This window comes from Equus asinus, chromosome 20 (assembly GCF_041296235.1).
Source record: "Equus asinus isolate D_3611 breed Donkey chromosome 20, EquAss-T2T_v2, whole genome shotgun sequence".
In the NCBI taxonomy this organism is placed as follows: domain Eukaryota; kingdom Metazoa; phylum Chordata; class Mammalia; order Perissodactyla; family Equidae; genus Equus; species Equus asinus.
Genome location: NC_091809.1, coordinates 22,591,296 through 22,606,033, shown reverse-complemented (window position 1 = coordinate 22,606,033; position 14,738 = coordinate 22,591,296). Strand labels below are relative to the sequence as shown.

At 58.5% G+C, this 14,738-nt stretch overlaps 1 protein-coding gene across 8 annotated transcripts in view; it reads left to right on the top strand.

The window, feature by feature from the left end:
* DOCK6 (dedicator of cytokinesis 6) overlaps positions 1-14,222 on the top strand; it is a 39,249-nt gene extending 25,027 nt beyond the window's left edge. For 4 of the 8 annotated variants that reach the window (XM_044752303.2, XM_044752302.2, XM_044752301.2 and 1 more), the window contains 24 exons: positions 1,012-1,125; positions 1,233-1,403; positions 1,812-1,951; positions 2,039-2,208; positions 4,257-4,417; positions 4,556-4,738; positions 5,073-5,199; positions 5,537-5,621; positions 5,769-5,865; positions 6,000-6,134; positions 6,429-6,581; positions 6,762-6,920; positions 7,003-7,103; positions 7,511-7,703; positions 7,788-7,931; positions 10,180-10,311; positions 10,406-10,420; positions 11,757-11,882; positions 11,973-12,062; positions 12,257-12,493; positions 12,818-12,961; positions 13,047-13,153; positions 13,422-13,583; positions 13,993-14,222. In XM_044752303.2, the coding sequence (XP_044608238.2) occupies positions 1,012-1,125; positions 1,233-1,403; positions 1,812-1,951; positions 2,039-2,208; positions 4,257-4,417; positions 4,556-4,738; positions 5,073-5,199; positions 5,537-5,621; positions 5,769-5,865; positions 6,000-6,134; positions 6,429-6,581; positions 6,762-6,920; positions 7,003-7,103; positions 7,511-7,703; positions 7,788-7,931; positions 10,180-10,311; positions 10,406-10,420; positions 11,757-11,882; positions 11,973-12,062; positions 12,257-12,493; positions 12,818-12,961; positions 13,047-13,153; positions 13,422-13,583; positions 13,993-14,035 (3,189 nt within the window). In that variant the 3' untranslated portion in view covers positions 14,036-14,222. Of the gene's footprint in view, positions 1-1,011; positions 1,126-1,232; positions 1,404-1,811; positions 1,952-2,038; positions 2,281-4,256; positions 4,418-4,555; positions 4,739-5,072; positions 5,200-5,536; positions 5,622-5,768; positions 5,866-5,999; positions 6,135-6,428; positions 6,582-6,761; positions 6,921-7,002; positions 7,104-7,510; positions 7,704-7,787; positions 7,932-10,179; positions 10,312-10,405; positions 10,421-11,446; positions 11,527-11,750; positions 11,883-11,972; positions 12,063-12,256; positions 12,494-12,738; positions 12,962-13,046; positions 13,154-13,421; positions 13,584-13,992 lie in introns of those variants that run through there. The other 4 variants (XR_006516242.2, XM_070492048.1, XM_070492049.1 and 1 more) reach the window with 4 other exon arrangements.
* The last annotated feature ends 516 nt before the right edge of the window (positions 14,223-14,738 follow it).

Here is a 14,738-nt window from a genome sequence, read left to right as displayed (position 1 = left end):
GACTTGTGAGGCCATGGAGTGGCTCATGAGAAAGAACAAGTGCCAGCTAGGCCTTGAAGCCATAAGAGCCTCCTTGCTGTTCCTCACACTTGCCACACACATCCTGCCCCAGGGCCTTTGCACGTACTGTTCCCTCTCCTTAGAATGCCTTTCTCCCCTCGGCTCTTTCTCATCCTTTGGGCTTCTATGTGTTCTGTTGTCTTCTAAACACATAGAACTATCTGGAATCCTTTTGTTGATTGTCTCTCTCCCCCTACATGAGAATGTGAGCTAGCTGGACAAGCAGCAGGGACCACGTCTGTCCCATACACAGGGCTTGATACATAGTAGATGCTCATTAAAGGATTGCAGAGGGTGTTATCAGTTAGGGCGGAGGGTAATTTGCTCGAGCACCATCACAAGTGGTTTAAATGAGAGCAAAGTTTATTCCTGAGCATAAGTGGGCTGCGGGGGGCTCCACAGTGTGGGCCTGGCCATCGTGGTTCATGTGGCGGCAGCCACATCAGGTGTTGCAGGCAGTGGGAACCGGAGGACCTTCTGTTTAAGTGGCCACATCCCTTCTCCTCGAATCCCATTGGCCAGAATGTGGTCATGTGGTTATTCTCAGCTGCAAGGGAGGCTGGGAAATGTAGTCTCTACCCAGCTCTGAGCTCTGGTGGGGGTTTCAATTCTCGGAGAGATGGGGAGAAAGGGTCTAGCAGGGAGTCAGCCCCGATCTGTGTTGTGTTACTGGAATCTAGTAAGAAAGAAAAGAAAATAGTTTCCTGAGCGAATTCCTGTGGAGTGTAGACACCTAAGTGTGGGGATGAAAGGGACAGAGGGAGGAGGACAACCAGGAAGGCTGGGGGTGTCCAGAGCCCGGAGATGGGGGCACGTCAAGAACCCCAGGGCTTTGGGGCAGGGATGCGGCTCCTGGAGGTCTCTGGGGACGCTGGCGAGAGCCAGGCCCAGGGCGGGGACTGAGGCTTGCCGGGGTGTGCGGGCGTGGGCTGACGGGCCCGGTGTCCCCAGGACGCAGAGCTGGCCGAGCGCCTCAACGCCAGCCTGGCCTTCTTCCTCAGTGACCTGCTGTCGCTGACGGACCGTGGCTTCGTCTTCAGCCTGGTCCGGGCCCACTACAAGCAGGTAGGGATGGGCGTGGCAGGAAGGCGCCCCTGCGGGTGCCATGGCGGGTGGTAGGCTTGGTGGGTGGACATTTACAAAAAGTCGCCCGTTGACCCCTTCCTCGGCAGGTGGCCACGCGGCTGCTATCGGCCCCCAACCCAGTGGCGCTGCTGACCCTGCGCATGGACTTCACCCGTATCCTGTGCAGCCATGAGCACTACGTGACCCTCAACCTCCCCTGCTGTCCCCTGTCTCCCCCGGCCTCGCCCTCGCCCTCCATATCCTCTACCACCTCCCAGGTGGGCTGGCCTCACCCATGGCCCCTCCCCTTGACCTATGACCTCTCACTTTCAACCCATCTTCTAGGGTTTCCTCGTCTCTGTCCATTTCACAGCAAGCTACTGTCCAAGGGGCCTGACCCTTCACCTCTGACCCCTCATTCTTGGCAGTTTCCTGGGAGGACCAGCTTCTAACTTCTCACCCCTGAATCCTAACTCCCAGCCAAGCGTTCCATCTGCTGTTTCTCAGACCCCTGACTTTTGACCCCAGACCCTGTCCCCTCACAGATAGGTTGACCCCAGTCTCTCACCTCTGATCTCCAACTCGATATCCATGTCACCTCCAGATGAGCTAATCCCAATCGCTCACCTCTGACCCTTGAGCCCTGGCCCCCTGCCATTCCTGCTTTCTCGCCCCGCCCCCTGCAGAGCTCCACCTTCTCCAGCCAGGCCCCAGACCCCAAGGTGACCAGCATGTTTGAGCTGAGCGGGCCGTTCCGGCAGCAGCACTTCCTGGCTGGGCTCCTGCTCACGGAGCTGGCGCTGGCCCTGGAACCTGAGGCCGAGGGGTGAGCCCCGGCCCCGGCTGGCCCCGGGGCGGCGGGACGGTCCAGAAGCCACGTCCATTCCGTCCTGAGCACGTCCCTCTCCCGCAGGGTGTCCCTGCTGCACAAGAAGGCCATCAGTGCTGTCCACAGCCTGCTCTGTGGCCATGACGCTGACCCCCGCTACACGGATGCCACCGTGAAGGCCCGTGTGGCCGAGCTGTACCTGCCCCTGCTGTCACTCGCCCGGGACACGCTGCCACGGCTGCACGACTTTGCTGGTCGGTGGGCCGAGGCTGGACGGGGTCGCGATCCAGGGGCCTGTTAATCACACAAGGCTCAGGGCAGGAAAGGTGCGAGAGCAGGGTTAGGAACAAAAGCACGGGCGCTAGGGTCAGAGGAGTGGGTTCAAGTCCTGCCTCCTGGGGCTGGCCCAGTGGCACAGTGGTTAAGTATGCACGTTCCGCTTCTTGGCGGCCCAGGGTTCACCGGCACCGTTTGGCATGCCATGCTGTGGTAGGTGTCCCATATATAAAGTAGAGACAGATGGGCACAGATGTTAGCTCAGGGCCAGTCTTCCTCAGCAAAAAGAGGAGGATTAGCAGCAGATGTTAGCTCAGGGCTGATCTTCCTCAAAAGAAAAGTCCTTCCTCCTGGCCCCAAGCAGACCATTCACCTCTCTGAGCCTCAGGTTTCTCACCTATGAAATGGGGACAGTGGTAGCACCAACTACATCCTAGGATTATGTGAAAATGTGGGGAAGTGTCGTACTGGGGTACTGTCAGCCCACGATAAATGGGAGATGTTATTATAACATTTATTATCCTCTAAGAAGAGAAAACATGAGGAGGGGTCGAGGGGGAACATCGGGGTGAGGGTGTTGGGAGCCTGGTGGTCATTCATTCGCTCGTTTGCACGTTCGTTGGCACAACTGAGGGACGTATGTCCAGTGCTCAGAAGCATGGGCCTAGGGTATGTGGATTGATGCCCTGCATCATTTGGGGGAAATTCTCAGTCATTATCTCTTGAATTCTTTTTTCTGCCTCGTTTTCTCGCTTCTCTCCTTCGGGGACTCCAATTACACGTATGTCAGACCTTTGATGTCACACATGTCTGCTGTACCATGTTCTCTTTTCTCTGCTTCATTTGGGAAACCTGTCCTGTGCACGTGTCTTTGAGTTCACTACTTCTGTCCGCTGCTGTGTCCGATCTGCTGTCAACCGCATTCTTTGAGTTCTGAATTTCAGATGTTATATTTTTTGGCTGGAAAATGTCCCTTTGATTTTTTTTCATAGATGCCAATTCTCTGTTGAAACTCTCCATCTTTTTACCCATTTTTGTGCATCTTTTTCTCTACTTTTGCTTTTAAAGTCCTTGTTTGCTAACTTTTGGCTGTCTCCGTGCTTTTTCCCTCTTATCAATCGTATTTTCCTGCCTCTTCTCGTGTCTTGTAATTTTGTGTTGTATTTTGGACATCGTCTGTAAAAGAGCCTTCGGGATGGAAGCATTGTCATCTTCCCCAGTGAGGGTTACTCTTTCCCTCTTAGGCAGATGGGATATGGGGCCGATCACCCCCATCCAGTGAGAAGCTGAGCTAGGTTAAGCTGGGCTGGAGCTTTAGTTAGACTCAGTCGACCTTTTGTTTCAAGAATCTCTAGGTGAGGCCCATTCTATATTGTTGGCACCTCCTCTCTCTGGTGAGACTTTTTTTTTGGTGGGGAGGTAAGAGGTACTCTTTTGAGATCATAGGTTTTGGATCCAGACTGTTTAGGTTAAAATCCTACCTCTACCATTTACTCACTGGGTGACCCCAGGGAAGTAACTTAACCTCTCTGTGCTTTAGTTTCTTCATCTATGTAGTAGGGGGGATAAAAGTACTTATCTCATAGGGTTGTTTTGAAGGGTAAGAGTTAATATTTTCAAAGTGCTTAGAACAGCACCTGGCACATAGGAGATGCTCAGTGCCAATGGATGCTATAATAATAGCAACATCATTTATTATTATTGCTGTCGTTGTTGTCATTGTCATCATCTTTACAATGACTACTCCTGTGGGCCAGGCCATGTTGTAAGTGTTGAGCATGTAGCAGTGGGCAGAGCAGATACAGTCCAGGCCTCTGTGGATCTTCCCAACAATTACACAGTGAGGGTATCTAATTTCAAGGCCAATAAATGAGCTCTGGGAGTAAATAACTGGAGTCACATCCTGGTCTGGGAGGTGGTATCAGGGAAGGCCTCCCTGAGGAGGTGACATTTGAGCTGAAATTTGAGACAGAGGGATAGCAGTTACCAAGGCCCCATTCTTCTCTCCCTCTGCCCTTCCCCACAGAGGGTCCAGGTCAACGGTCAAGACTGGCCTCGATGCTCGACTCGGACACAGAAGGAGAAGGGGACATTGGAGGCACCATCAACCCCTCAGTGGCCATGGCCATCGCTGGTGGCCCCCTGGCCCCTGGTTCCCGGGCCAGCATCTCCCAGGGCCCAGCGACGGTGAGTACGGGGCTGGCCCCCAGAGACACCATCCACCCCGGTAATCGAAGTTACCCATCGGCCAAGTCTTCTCTTAATATGGAGAAAATGAAAATGTCTCTGTTGCTTCTGAGCTCCCTGCCCCCTCTCCGGCCCCAGGCTTCCCGCTCCGGCTGTCCCCTGTCTGCTGAGTCCAGCCGCACCCTGCTGGTGTGTGTGCTGTGGGTCCTGAAGAATGCCGAGCCAGCTCTCCTGCAGCGCTGGGCTGCAGACCTGGCCCTGCCTCAGCTGGGGCGTCTCCTGGACTTGCTGTACCTTTGCCTGGCTGCCTTCGAGTACAAGGTTCGAGGGGGCAGGCAGGGGACCAGGGCGCAGGAGGCAGGCCGAGCATGCATCTGGGGCTCTGGGGTGCTGTGGGATGGGGCCAAAGGGGTGGACTGTCTTCATGCCCCAGTTCCCAAAGGGAAGGGTGTGGACTGTTTCTGTGCTGGGCCAAAGAGAAAAGGGAGAGTCGTCTTCACGAATAGAATTTGGAAGGTGCCGAGAGCTTGCAGTAAAGGGCAGAACTGTGTCTTCAAGCACAGCGTCCCGAGGTCGGAAAGGGCTGGAAGAAGCAGACCAGGCTAGCCACAGAAAAGGGTCGAGTCAGCCTTGAACCTGTTCTCTGCCCTCCCAGGGGAAAAAGGCCTTTGAGAGGATCAACAGCCTCACCTTCAAGAAGTCACTGGACATGAAAGCTCGACTGGAGGAAGCCATCCTGGGCACCATCGGAGCGAGACAGGAGATGGTGCGACGGAGCCGTGGTGAGAGGGAGACGTCCCCTGCGCATGTCCCCACCCGGCTGCTCCCAGCCTGTGTCCGAGGGACCCAAAGACGGAGGCCCATCCCTACCTCTCTGTCCAGCTCACTTTTCTCGGAATGAAGTCCGTGTGTCATCCCCGTACACACGTGTGTCCGTGTTCCCTGTCTGTTGTCACGTGTCATTCCTGTCTGGCTGTGTGCATCCACTCAGCAAGCGTCCACGTCACCCAGGTCCTCACGGGTTATCCCATCTGTGTATCTCTGCCCCCGTGCGCCTCCCCTAATGACCCGCATCTTTATGTTTTCGCGCCTCTGTGGACATGGGCCTCCGCATCTCAGAGAGGAGCCCGTTTGGGAACCAGGAGAACGTACGCTGGCGCAAGAGCATCACGCACTGGAAACAAACCTCAGACCGCGTGGACAAGTGGGTGTGGGTGGGAAGTCATTCCTGGGTCACACCTGTTGACAGAGGACCAGCACCTCTGGGGCAGCCAAGGGAGGGGGAGAGACCTCAGCCGTGGGGTGGGGTCTGCTCCTGAGAGGGCCCTCAAGCCCCTCCCGTCCCCTCCAGGACCAAGGATGAAATAGAACATGAGGCCTTGGTGGACGGGAACCTGGCAACTGAGGCGAGCCTGGTGGTTCTGGATACATTGGAGATCATTGTGCAGGTAGGGCTTGATCCAGCATCTCCATGACCTCTGATGCTGCCACAGTGCTGTGTGGTCTCTGACTCTGTAATCCCCCTCTTTCTCTGACATCATAACCACCCTGGTCTCTAACGGCTGGATTTCTGACACCCCAGACGGTGATGCTGTCTGAGGCCCGGGAGAGCATCTTGGGCGCAGTACTGAAGGTCGTGTTGTACAGTCTGGGCAGTGCCCAGAGCGCCCTCTTCTTGCAGCATGGCCTGGCCACACAGCGGGCCCTGGTGTCCAAGGTGAGCGCCACTTGCCAGCCACAGTTCTAGAAGAATGGTCGCAGCTCATTTATTGAGCAGCTACTGTGTACTCAGCAACTTCATGAGGCAGACACTCGCTCCTTAGCCAGTTTACAGAGGTGGGAACTGAGGATCAGAGGGGCGGAGTCGCTCACCCAGGGTCACACAGCAAGGGCTTCAGCCCACACCTGACTCCAGAGCTGTGCTTGGCCAAGCAAGGCGGGACACAGACAGATGCCCCTGAGCCAGGACGGGGAGGGGCTGACCCGCGTGTGTCTCCACCCTGGGGGGCAGTTCCCAGAGCTGCTGTTTGAGGAGGACACGGAGCTGTGTGCTGACCTGTGCCTGAGGCTCCTGCGACACTGCGGCAGCCGCGTCAGCGCCATCCGGACGCACGCGAGCGCCTCGCTCTACCTCCTGATGCGCCAGAACTTCGAGATCGGCAATGTGAGTGGGGGCGGGGCGTGGGGGCCCGTGAGGCCCTGGGAGGCCCCGGGAGGGCGGTGGCCGGGGGGTCCTGGCATGGCAGACGGAGGGCGGCGGGGCAGAGGGGTGAGGTGACTGGGCGAACCTGTGCTGGCATGAGGGGCCCGGCCCCCAGCTGTGCCCTCCCTCCTGCCCCCGCAGAACTTCGCTCGCGTGAAGATGCAGGTGACCATGTCGCTTTCATCCCTGGTGGGGACGACACAGAACTTCAGTGAAGAACACCTGCGCCGTTCCCTCAAGACCATCCTCACCTATGCCGAGGAGGACGTGGGGCTGCGCGACAGCACCTTCGCCGAGCAGGTGACCCCGCGGCCCCCGCCCCGCCCCCTCGGCCCGCCTGTCCCCTCCCAGCACCCTCACGGCCGCCGCTGCCCCGCCCCAGGTCCAGGACCTGATGTTCAACCTGCACATGATCCTGACGGACACGGTGAAGATGAAGGAGCATCAGGAGGACCCCGAGATGCTCATCGACCTCATGTACAGGTGAGGCGTTCAGGGAGCAGATGTGTGAGGACGTGAGGAGGGAGCCGGGACAAGAGGGCAGTGAGGGGGACAGGTAAAGAGGGGCCAGGAGAGCAGACTGCGGAAGATGACCAGGTGAGCAAGCACACAGGGGAGGGGGCGGGAGGGGGCAGGGGAGGGGGCAGGTAAATGAACAGTAAAAAGGAGGTCAGAGGAACACTTAGATGAAGATGACAGATGAGAATAAGGACCAGCGAGGGGACAGGCGGGAGAGACAGGTGAGGGGATGGACAAGTTGGGGGGCAGGTGAGGAATGGACAGGTGAGGAGATGGCCTGCTCAGTGGGGCAGATGGTGGGGGGACAAGCATGGGCTGGGCGGGGGTCCAGGTGAGTCCCCCGACATCTCCCCCCGCCCACCCCGCTCCAGGATTGCCCGGGGCTACCAGGGCTCCCCGGACCTGCGGCTGACGTGGCTGCAGAACATGGCGGGCAAGCACGCGGAGCTGGGCAACCACGCGGAGGCCGCCCAGTGCATGGTGCATGCGGCCGCCCTGGTGGCCGAGTACCTGGCCCTGCTTGAGGACAGCCGCCACCTGCCCGTGGGCTGCGTGTCCTTCCAGGTGAGCGGCTGGGGCGGGGGGCGGCGGGCAGGGCGTGGCACTTGTGGGGCGGGGACCCAGCTCTGATGCCGCCTCCTGCCCCAGAACATCTCGTCCAACGTGCTGGAGGAGTCAGCCATCTCCGATGACATCCTGTCACCCGATGAGGAGGGCTTCTGTTCTGGGAAGCACTTCACGGAGCTGGGGCTGGTGGGGCTCCTGGAGCAGGCGGCCACCTACTTCACCATGGTGAGGCCCGGGGCTGCTGGGGACACGGGGCGCAGGCGGGGTGGCATCAGGGATCTGCTGATGGGGCAGTACCTGCCCCCAGAGGCTCAGGGTGAAGAAAAGGAGAATTACGGAAAACGAGAATTGCCCTCTTTACTGCCTTTCTCCCCATAAAACCCTTGCACACTGCCAGGATATAGTAAGCTTTCCGTACATCTAGCTACTATTAAAAAGTGTTTTTGGGGGCCAGCCCGGTGGCATAGTGGTTAAGCTCACACACTCTGCTTTGGCGGCCTGCGGTTTGCGGGTTCGGATCCTGAGCTTGGACCTACATACCGCTCATCAAGCCATGCTGTGGCAGCACCCCACATACAAAATAGAGAAAGATTGGCACAGCGACAATCTTCCTCAAGCAAAAAGAGGAAGATTGGCAACAGATATTAGCTCAGGGCCAATTTTCCTCACCAAAAAAAAAAAAAAAAAAGTTTTCTATTATAGAAAATTCCAAGCATATGTAAAAGAAAGTTGTACCCCCACCACCCCAACCCCCAGCACTCAAATTCAGCAACCACCTATATTTACCATCCTGTGTCATCTCCTCTTTGCCTCTGGTTTTCTGTTTTTTGTTTGTTTCTTGCTGAATTATTATTTTTTTTTGGACATCTAAAAAGACAAGATTCCGATTTTCATAAATTGATGAAACCGAACGTAACCATTCGGCTGGAGGTTTTTTAAGTCCTGGCTACTTGGTCTGAGGACCAGCAGCATGGGCATCCCTTCGGGGCTTGTTAGAAATGCAGTCATGAGGACCCCAAGCGCTCGGAACCCTGGATTTTCACAAAGTCTCAGAGATTACTGTGCGCATCAGAGTCGGAGAAGTCGCGGCTTAAAACAAATCCCAGATAACACACTGTCACACCCACAGGTTCCTCTCTGTGCAGCCCTGGCTGCTGAAGTACCTTTTATACAACTCTTATCCTGCCTGACCACGTTTACAGGAATTCTTGAGTACCAGTCCATGCTTAGAGGTCCCTGGTTAGCTTAAAGGAATTTTTTTTGTGGTTCATTTGTTTGAATCAGGATCCAGAGGAGACCCACAATGGCTGGGATGGACAAGTCTCTTAAGTCTCTTTTAATCAAAAAAAGAGAATTAAGAAATGGGGCATCAGTTCCCCTCCTTTTTTTTTTTTTTTTTTTTTTTTGCTGAGGAAGACTGGCCCTGAGCTAACGTCTGTGCCCATCTTTCTCTACTTTGTATGTGGGATGCCGCCTCAACATGGCTTGATGACTGGTGTGTAGGTCCACACCCAGGATCTGAACTGGTGAAGCCCAGGCCACCAAAGCAGAGTGTGTGGACTTAACCACTGTGCCACTGAGCTGGCTCCCCAGTTCCCTTCTTTTTGCAAAAGCGGTTTTATGCATTTCTTGTTAGGTCGGTTCTCCGGGGAATTTTATTTTCCACGGTTGTAAAGGGGTTTTCTCCTCCATTTTCCCTGTTTGTATGAAAGCAGTTGGTTTTTGTTGCATTTCACTTGCTGCAGAGCCAGGCTTTGTTCCAAGGGCTTTTCTGGCCTGCACGGGGCTGCTCTGTCCCTGTGGTGTCACTTAGCCTGTTCCTCAGTTCCTTACATTTCTGGGAACTGGTAGTTAGATCTGTGCCCCACTCCTATTCAGGGTCAGGTTTTCTCGCAAGATTTCTTTTCTGTGGTGCTGGTCCCCCTGGCCATGTTGTTTTCCTTATTGTCGCCTGGCTGGAGTCTGACAGTAGACACAGACCTTCTGACAGTCGGTCAGCAAACATTGCAGGGCGTCAGCTGTGTGCCAGGCTTGATACGGGCGCTGACGGGGGGCGAAGGGCACTTAGGAGAGGCCACTGCCACATGCCAGGAGGCAATTGGACCTGGAGGTCTTGGGGATCAGGCCAGGAGGGCTGACATTCAGGTCCTGGCCCTGGAGGGCCCCTCTGCGTCTCTGAGCTTCAGGTCCCCCTCTGAGGAATAGAAATACTCCAGCTCTCCCCACCAGTGGGTATAGTACAGACACAGCACCTGGTCCACAGTAAGCGGGTAGAGACCACAGAGGGATCTGTAGGGGCCAAGTGGAAAGGCTGGTGCCCCATCTGGGTGGGGGTGGTCAGGGTCGGCTTCCTGGAGGAGGTGATAGAGGATGGCGCCCTGGAGGATGGCTAGGAGTGTAGAGGGAGGGCTGTTCCAGGCAGGAGAGAAGACCCGGGAGGCTGCTGGGAATCCTGACGCGCCCCCACCCCCAGGGCGGGCTCTACGAGGCGGTGAACGAGGTCTACAAGACCCTTATCCCCATCCTGGAAGCCCACCGTGACTACAAGAAGCTGGCCGCTGTGCACGGCAAACTGCAGGAGGCCTTCACCAAGATCATGCACCAGGTGGGCCCAGGGTACCCTCCCAGACCCCACCCTGCGCCCTCGCCCCCTCCCCCTCCCCCGGGCTCAGCTGACTTTGAACTTCTCTTCCCCACAGAGCTCCGGCTGGGAGGTGAGTCAGCCGCTGGAGCCACCTGCCTGGGGTGGGGGGGGCCCCACGACAGCTGGTCCGCCGTGGTCAGGGACCACCAGGGGGCGCTGGAGGAGCACGGCTGCCTGGCCACATGGGCGCAGGGGGCCGTGACGCACCCCCAATACTTCCCCTGGCCCCCCCCCCCTCCCCGCCAAGCCCCAGATCTGGAGGGCAGCCCATGACTCACCCGGCTGGGCGCTCCCGAGAGTCACCCCTCCCTCGGGCAGGGCCAGCTCGGTCCCTGCCTGCAGGGGGGGCTCCAACACCCTCCCTCTCTGTCGATTTCTCTTTGTCTCTCTGTCTCTTGGGCTCTTTCTATCTCTGTCTCTCTCTCTATCTAGCTCTTTCTCTCTATCTCTGTCTGTCTGCCTCTGTGTCTCTCTTGTTCTGTCTCTCCCTGTCTCCCCAGCTCCCCCCAGAATCTCTGCTCCCCCTTTCCCGCCTCTCCCCGACTTGCGTCTATTTTTAGGCATCTCCTAGTTTGGGGAGAATGTTCTGGCCAAAGATGGCAGGAACCCAGAGCTGAGGCGGGAGGGCTGGGGGGGGCTGGTGGGGCGGGCGGGTCCCCTCCCTCCCCGGATCTCTATGATCTCTAGGCTCAGCCCGTGGAATGGTTTCCAGGGGGCCACATAACCAGGACCCTGAGGGTGGGGGCTCTGACCTCTAACCTCTCCCATGACTTTGTCTCTCTGCCCCGCCCCCCCATCTCCCGGTGCCCGCCCCGCCCTGCCCGGATCTGCCTTGGTGAGTGAACACGGAGCCCGCCTTCCTTTCTGGTGGTGGCATGACGGGGGCGGGGGGTGGGGGTCCCTCCTTCCCAACTTAGGGCTGTGGGAGGGAGGGGCTGCCCTGGAACAAGGGAGCCAGAGTCTGTCCCAGAGCAAGGGCCGGCCGCGCCTCCCTTCAGCCACTCAAGCATTGTTTGAGCTCCTGCTATATACCCAGCCTTGGGGGCATTGAGGACAGAGCTGGGAGCCACAGTCCTAATTTCACAGTGGGATCCAGACCCTGAAGAAGCACATGAAGCCGAGACGAGAATCAGAAACTGGGGGCTTGTGTTAAATGACAACAAAGATTTGGGGCAGGTGGGAGACAGGCTGGGGAGAGGGAGCGAGGGGGCGGGCAGCTGGCGGTCACCTGGGTCCATGCCCCGACAGTCTCAGGTCCCCCGCTTGTGCCTGTGATGTGACGTTCTTGGGGTCCCCCCGCCCATGCCCAGTCTTCCACACATGGGGCCCGAGGACACGCGTCTCCGGGGCAGGGGGACCTCCAGCGGGGCCCCCCCGGGCAACCACGTCCCTTCCCGCAGCCCCAGCGCGTCTTCGGGACGTACTTCCGCGTGGGCTTCTACGGGTCTCGCTTCGGCGACCTGGACGAGCAGGAGTTCGTGTACAAGGAGCCGTCCATCACGAAGCTGGCCGAGATCTCACACCGGCTGGAGGCACGGCCGGGCGGTGGGGGGTGGCCGGGCCGCCCTGGGATGCCGCGGGGGCTGCCCCTGTGCGACCCTGAACCCGCCCTGTGTCCACAGGAGTTCTACACGGAGAGGTTCGGGGAGGACGTGGTCGAGATTGTCAAAGATTCGAACCCCGTGGACAAGGCCAAGCTCGACCCCCAGAAGGTGAGGGCTCCCGGCCATCCTCCCTGGGGGACCCCAAATCCTCTTCCTCAGGGGATTTCCAGGCATCCAGACATACGGAGACCCGGGAACCCCAGACCCGGGGAGCTCCAAAGCCCCTCTCCCCAGGGCCGGGGCCCCACGGGGAGGCCAGTGCGCCCCGGGCTGTGAGCGCTGACCCCTGAGCCGCGTCGCAGGCATACATCCAGATCACCTACGTGGAACCGCACTTTGATACCTACGAGCTCAAGGACCGAGTGACCTACTTCGACCGCAACTACGGTCTGCGCACCTTCCTCTTCTGCACGCCCTTCACGCCCGACGGGCGCGCGCACGGCGAGCTCCCGGAGCAGCACAAGCGCAAGACGCTGCTCAGCACGGACCACGCCTTCCCCTACATCAAGACGCGCATCCGTGTGTGCCACCGCGAGGAGGTGGGGGGGACCTCATTCCCACGGAGGGAAGCCCAGGGACCCCACACCCGGGATGGGGAGGCGACCACCCAGTCCACCCTCCAGACCCCAGTCTGCAGACTCGAAGCTCTGCCTCCAGACCAGGCTGACCCCGGGCTGGACCACAACCGCACCAAAGCCCCCCAGAGCCAGACAAAGGCAGCTGAGCCAGGAGCCCCCACATCCTGGTCATTACACGGCCCCACAGACCCCTCTCCCTCCCCCAGCGGGCGTCCAGGCTGCGCTGGCTTGGGTCAGGACATCTTCGGGCCCCAGCCAGTGCGTGCCACCTGCCCCGCCCCGCAGACAGTGCTGACCCCCGTGGAGGTGGCCATTGAGGACATGCAGAAGAAGACTCGAGAGCTGGCCTTCGCCACCGAGCAGGACCCGCCCGACGCCAAGATGCTACAGATGGTGCTCCAAGGCTCCGTGGGGCCCACTGTGAACCAGGCACGGCCCGAGGGGCAAGGCAGGCTGCCCGGGGTTCCCCCCGGGGGCTGTGCAGACACCCTCACGAGCCCCTCTCACCCTGCAGGGTCCCCTGGAGGTGGCCCAGGTGTTTTTGACAGAGATCCCTGAAGACCCCAAGCTCTTCAGGCATCACAATAAATTGCGGCTGTGTTTCAAGGACTTCTGCAAGAAGTAGGCCTGGCCCCCATGACAGCCCCTCCCAGCCCCCCCGATGGCGTTCTGCCTCCCTGACCCCCAGCACAGCCTATCAGCTTGACCCCCTATGGCAGCCCCTCTGTACACATCCCCCTTAGGGGTCTCCTCCCTCCCTGATGCCCACTAAGGTGGCTCTACCTATCAGACCCCCCGTTCTAGCTCTTCCCAGGGCCTCCCCCACCTTCCCTCTTGCCTTCCCCCCTGAGTGTCAGCCCCTGAGCCTCTCCTGCCATCTGGCCCCCAGGTGTGAGGATGCCCTGCGGAAGAACAAGGCCCTGATTGGGCCAGACCAGAAGGAGTACCACCGCGAGCTGGAACGCAACTACACCCGCCTGCGGGAGGCTCTGCAGCCGCTGCTCACCCAGCGCCTGCCCCAGCTGCTGGCACCCACTACGGCCAGCCTCAGGTGCCTGCTCGGCCCCCCACCCTAGAGAAGGCAAGAGGAGCCAGGCCAAGACAGGCCCATGGTGGGGCTGTTGTCCACGTGCACATCAACACGTGCACTCGCAGCTTTGCACAAGCGAGTGTCTATGTGGATGCGGATGCACAGGCAGGCTCTGGGCAGCCCCTTTGGATCCTGGTGGATCAGTTTCCAGATCACGTTTCTGAGCCTCAGTCTCCACGTTTGTAAAATGGGCCCAATGCATATCTTTGGTGGTGGATTCCAAGAGAGAATCTGAATCCACAGCTGCATCAGAAGGGATATGAAAGGAATAGGGAAGAGCCTAGAAGGATCTGGAGGAGGAAGAGAGCTGGGGAGGATTGTGGAGTTGGGGGCCCTATGGCCATGTTGACCCACCTCATTCATCCCCCAGGAACTCCTTGCACAGGGCAAGCTTCCGGAAGGCCGACGTCTGAGCCCACGGGGCCTGAAGCCACAGCCAGAAGAACCAGCACCCTGGCCTTCCTGGGAGCTCCCCGCCACTGCCCATGCAGTTGCGGGGTGACCACATTGCACACAGGGCTGGGCCCTCTGTCTGTCTGTTTCCGTCTGTGCGCACTGATCCCTCTTTCCTTTTTTAATTTAAAATGGTTTTTATAAGCAGCCTGTGTGGTGTGGTCCCTGGGGGCTGGGTCACATGGGCACAGTCTGCCCACACACCCTGAGCATCGGGGGACAGACACTGAGAACCGATTGGGTGTCAGAGACACAGCAGTGACCACAGTCACAAATTCCTGCCCTGTGGGGCTGACATTCTAGGGGGGAAGGCAACACAAATGACAGTGTCACATGTTGGCATGGGGAATAATAGTAACATTTATTAAAACCCTGGCTGTACTGAATGGCTCCCGGAAAGACACCACCCCATTGATGGCCTTCCTGCCCCAGGGACCTCCATTAGGCCCCTGCCTCCCCGTGAGTCAATCTTGTCAACACCACTCTCAACGCCATGTTAGAGATGGGGAAACTGAGGCACCAAGCAGTTAAAGGCTTGGTGGGGCTGCGACTGGAGCCCAGGCCTGAGCACCGCCTGTGCAGCCTGGCGCTGGCCCAGCCCCCGCCCCACCCCGCCCCGCGGCGGGCACGCCACCGTGGACCCGGCCTGCGCTGGGCCGCTTC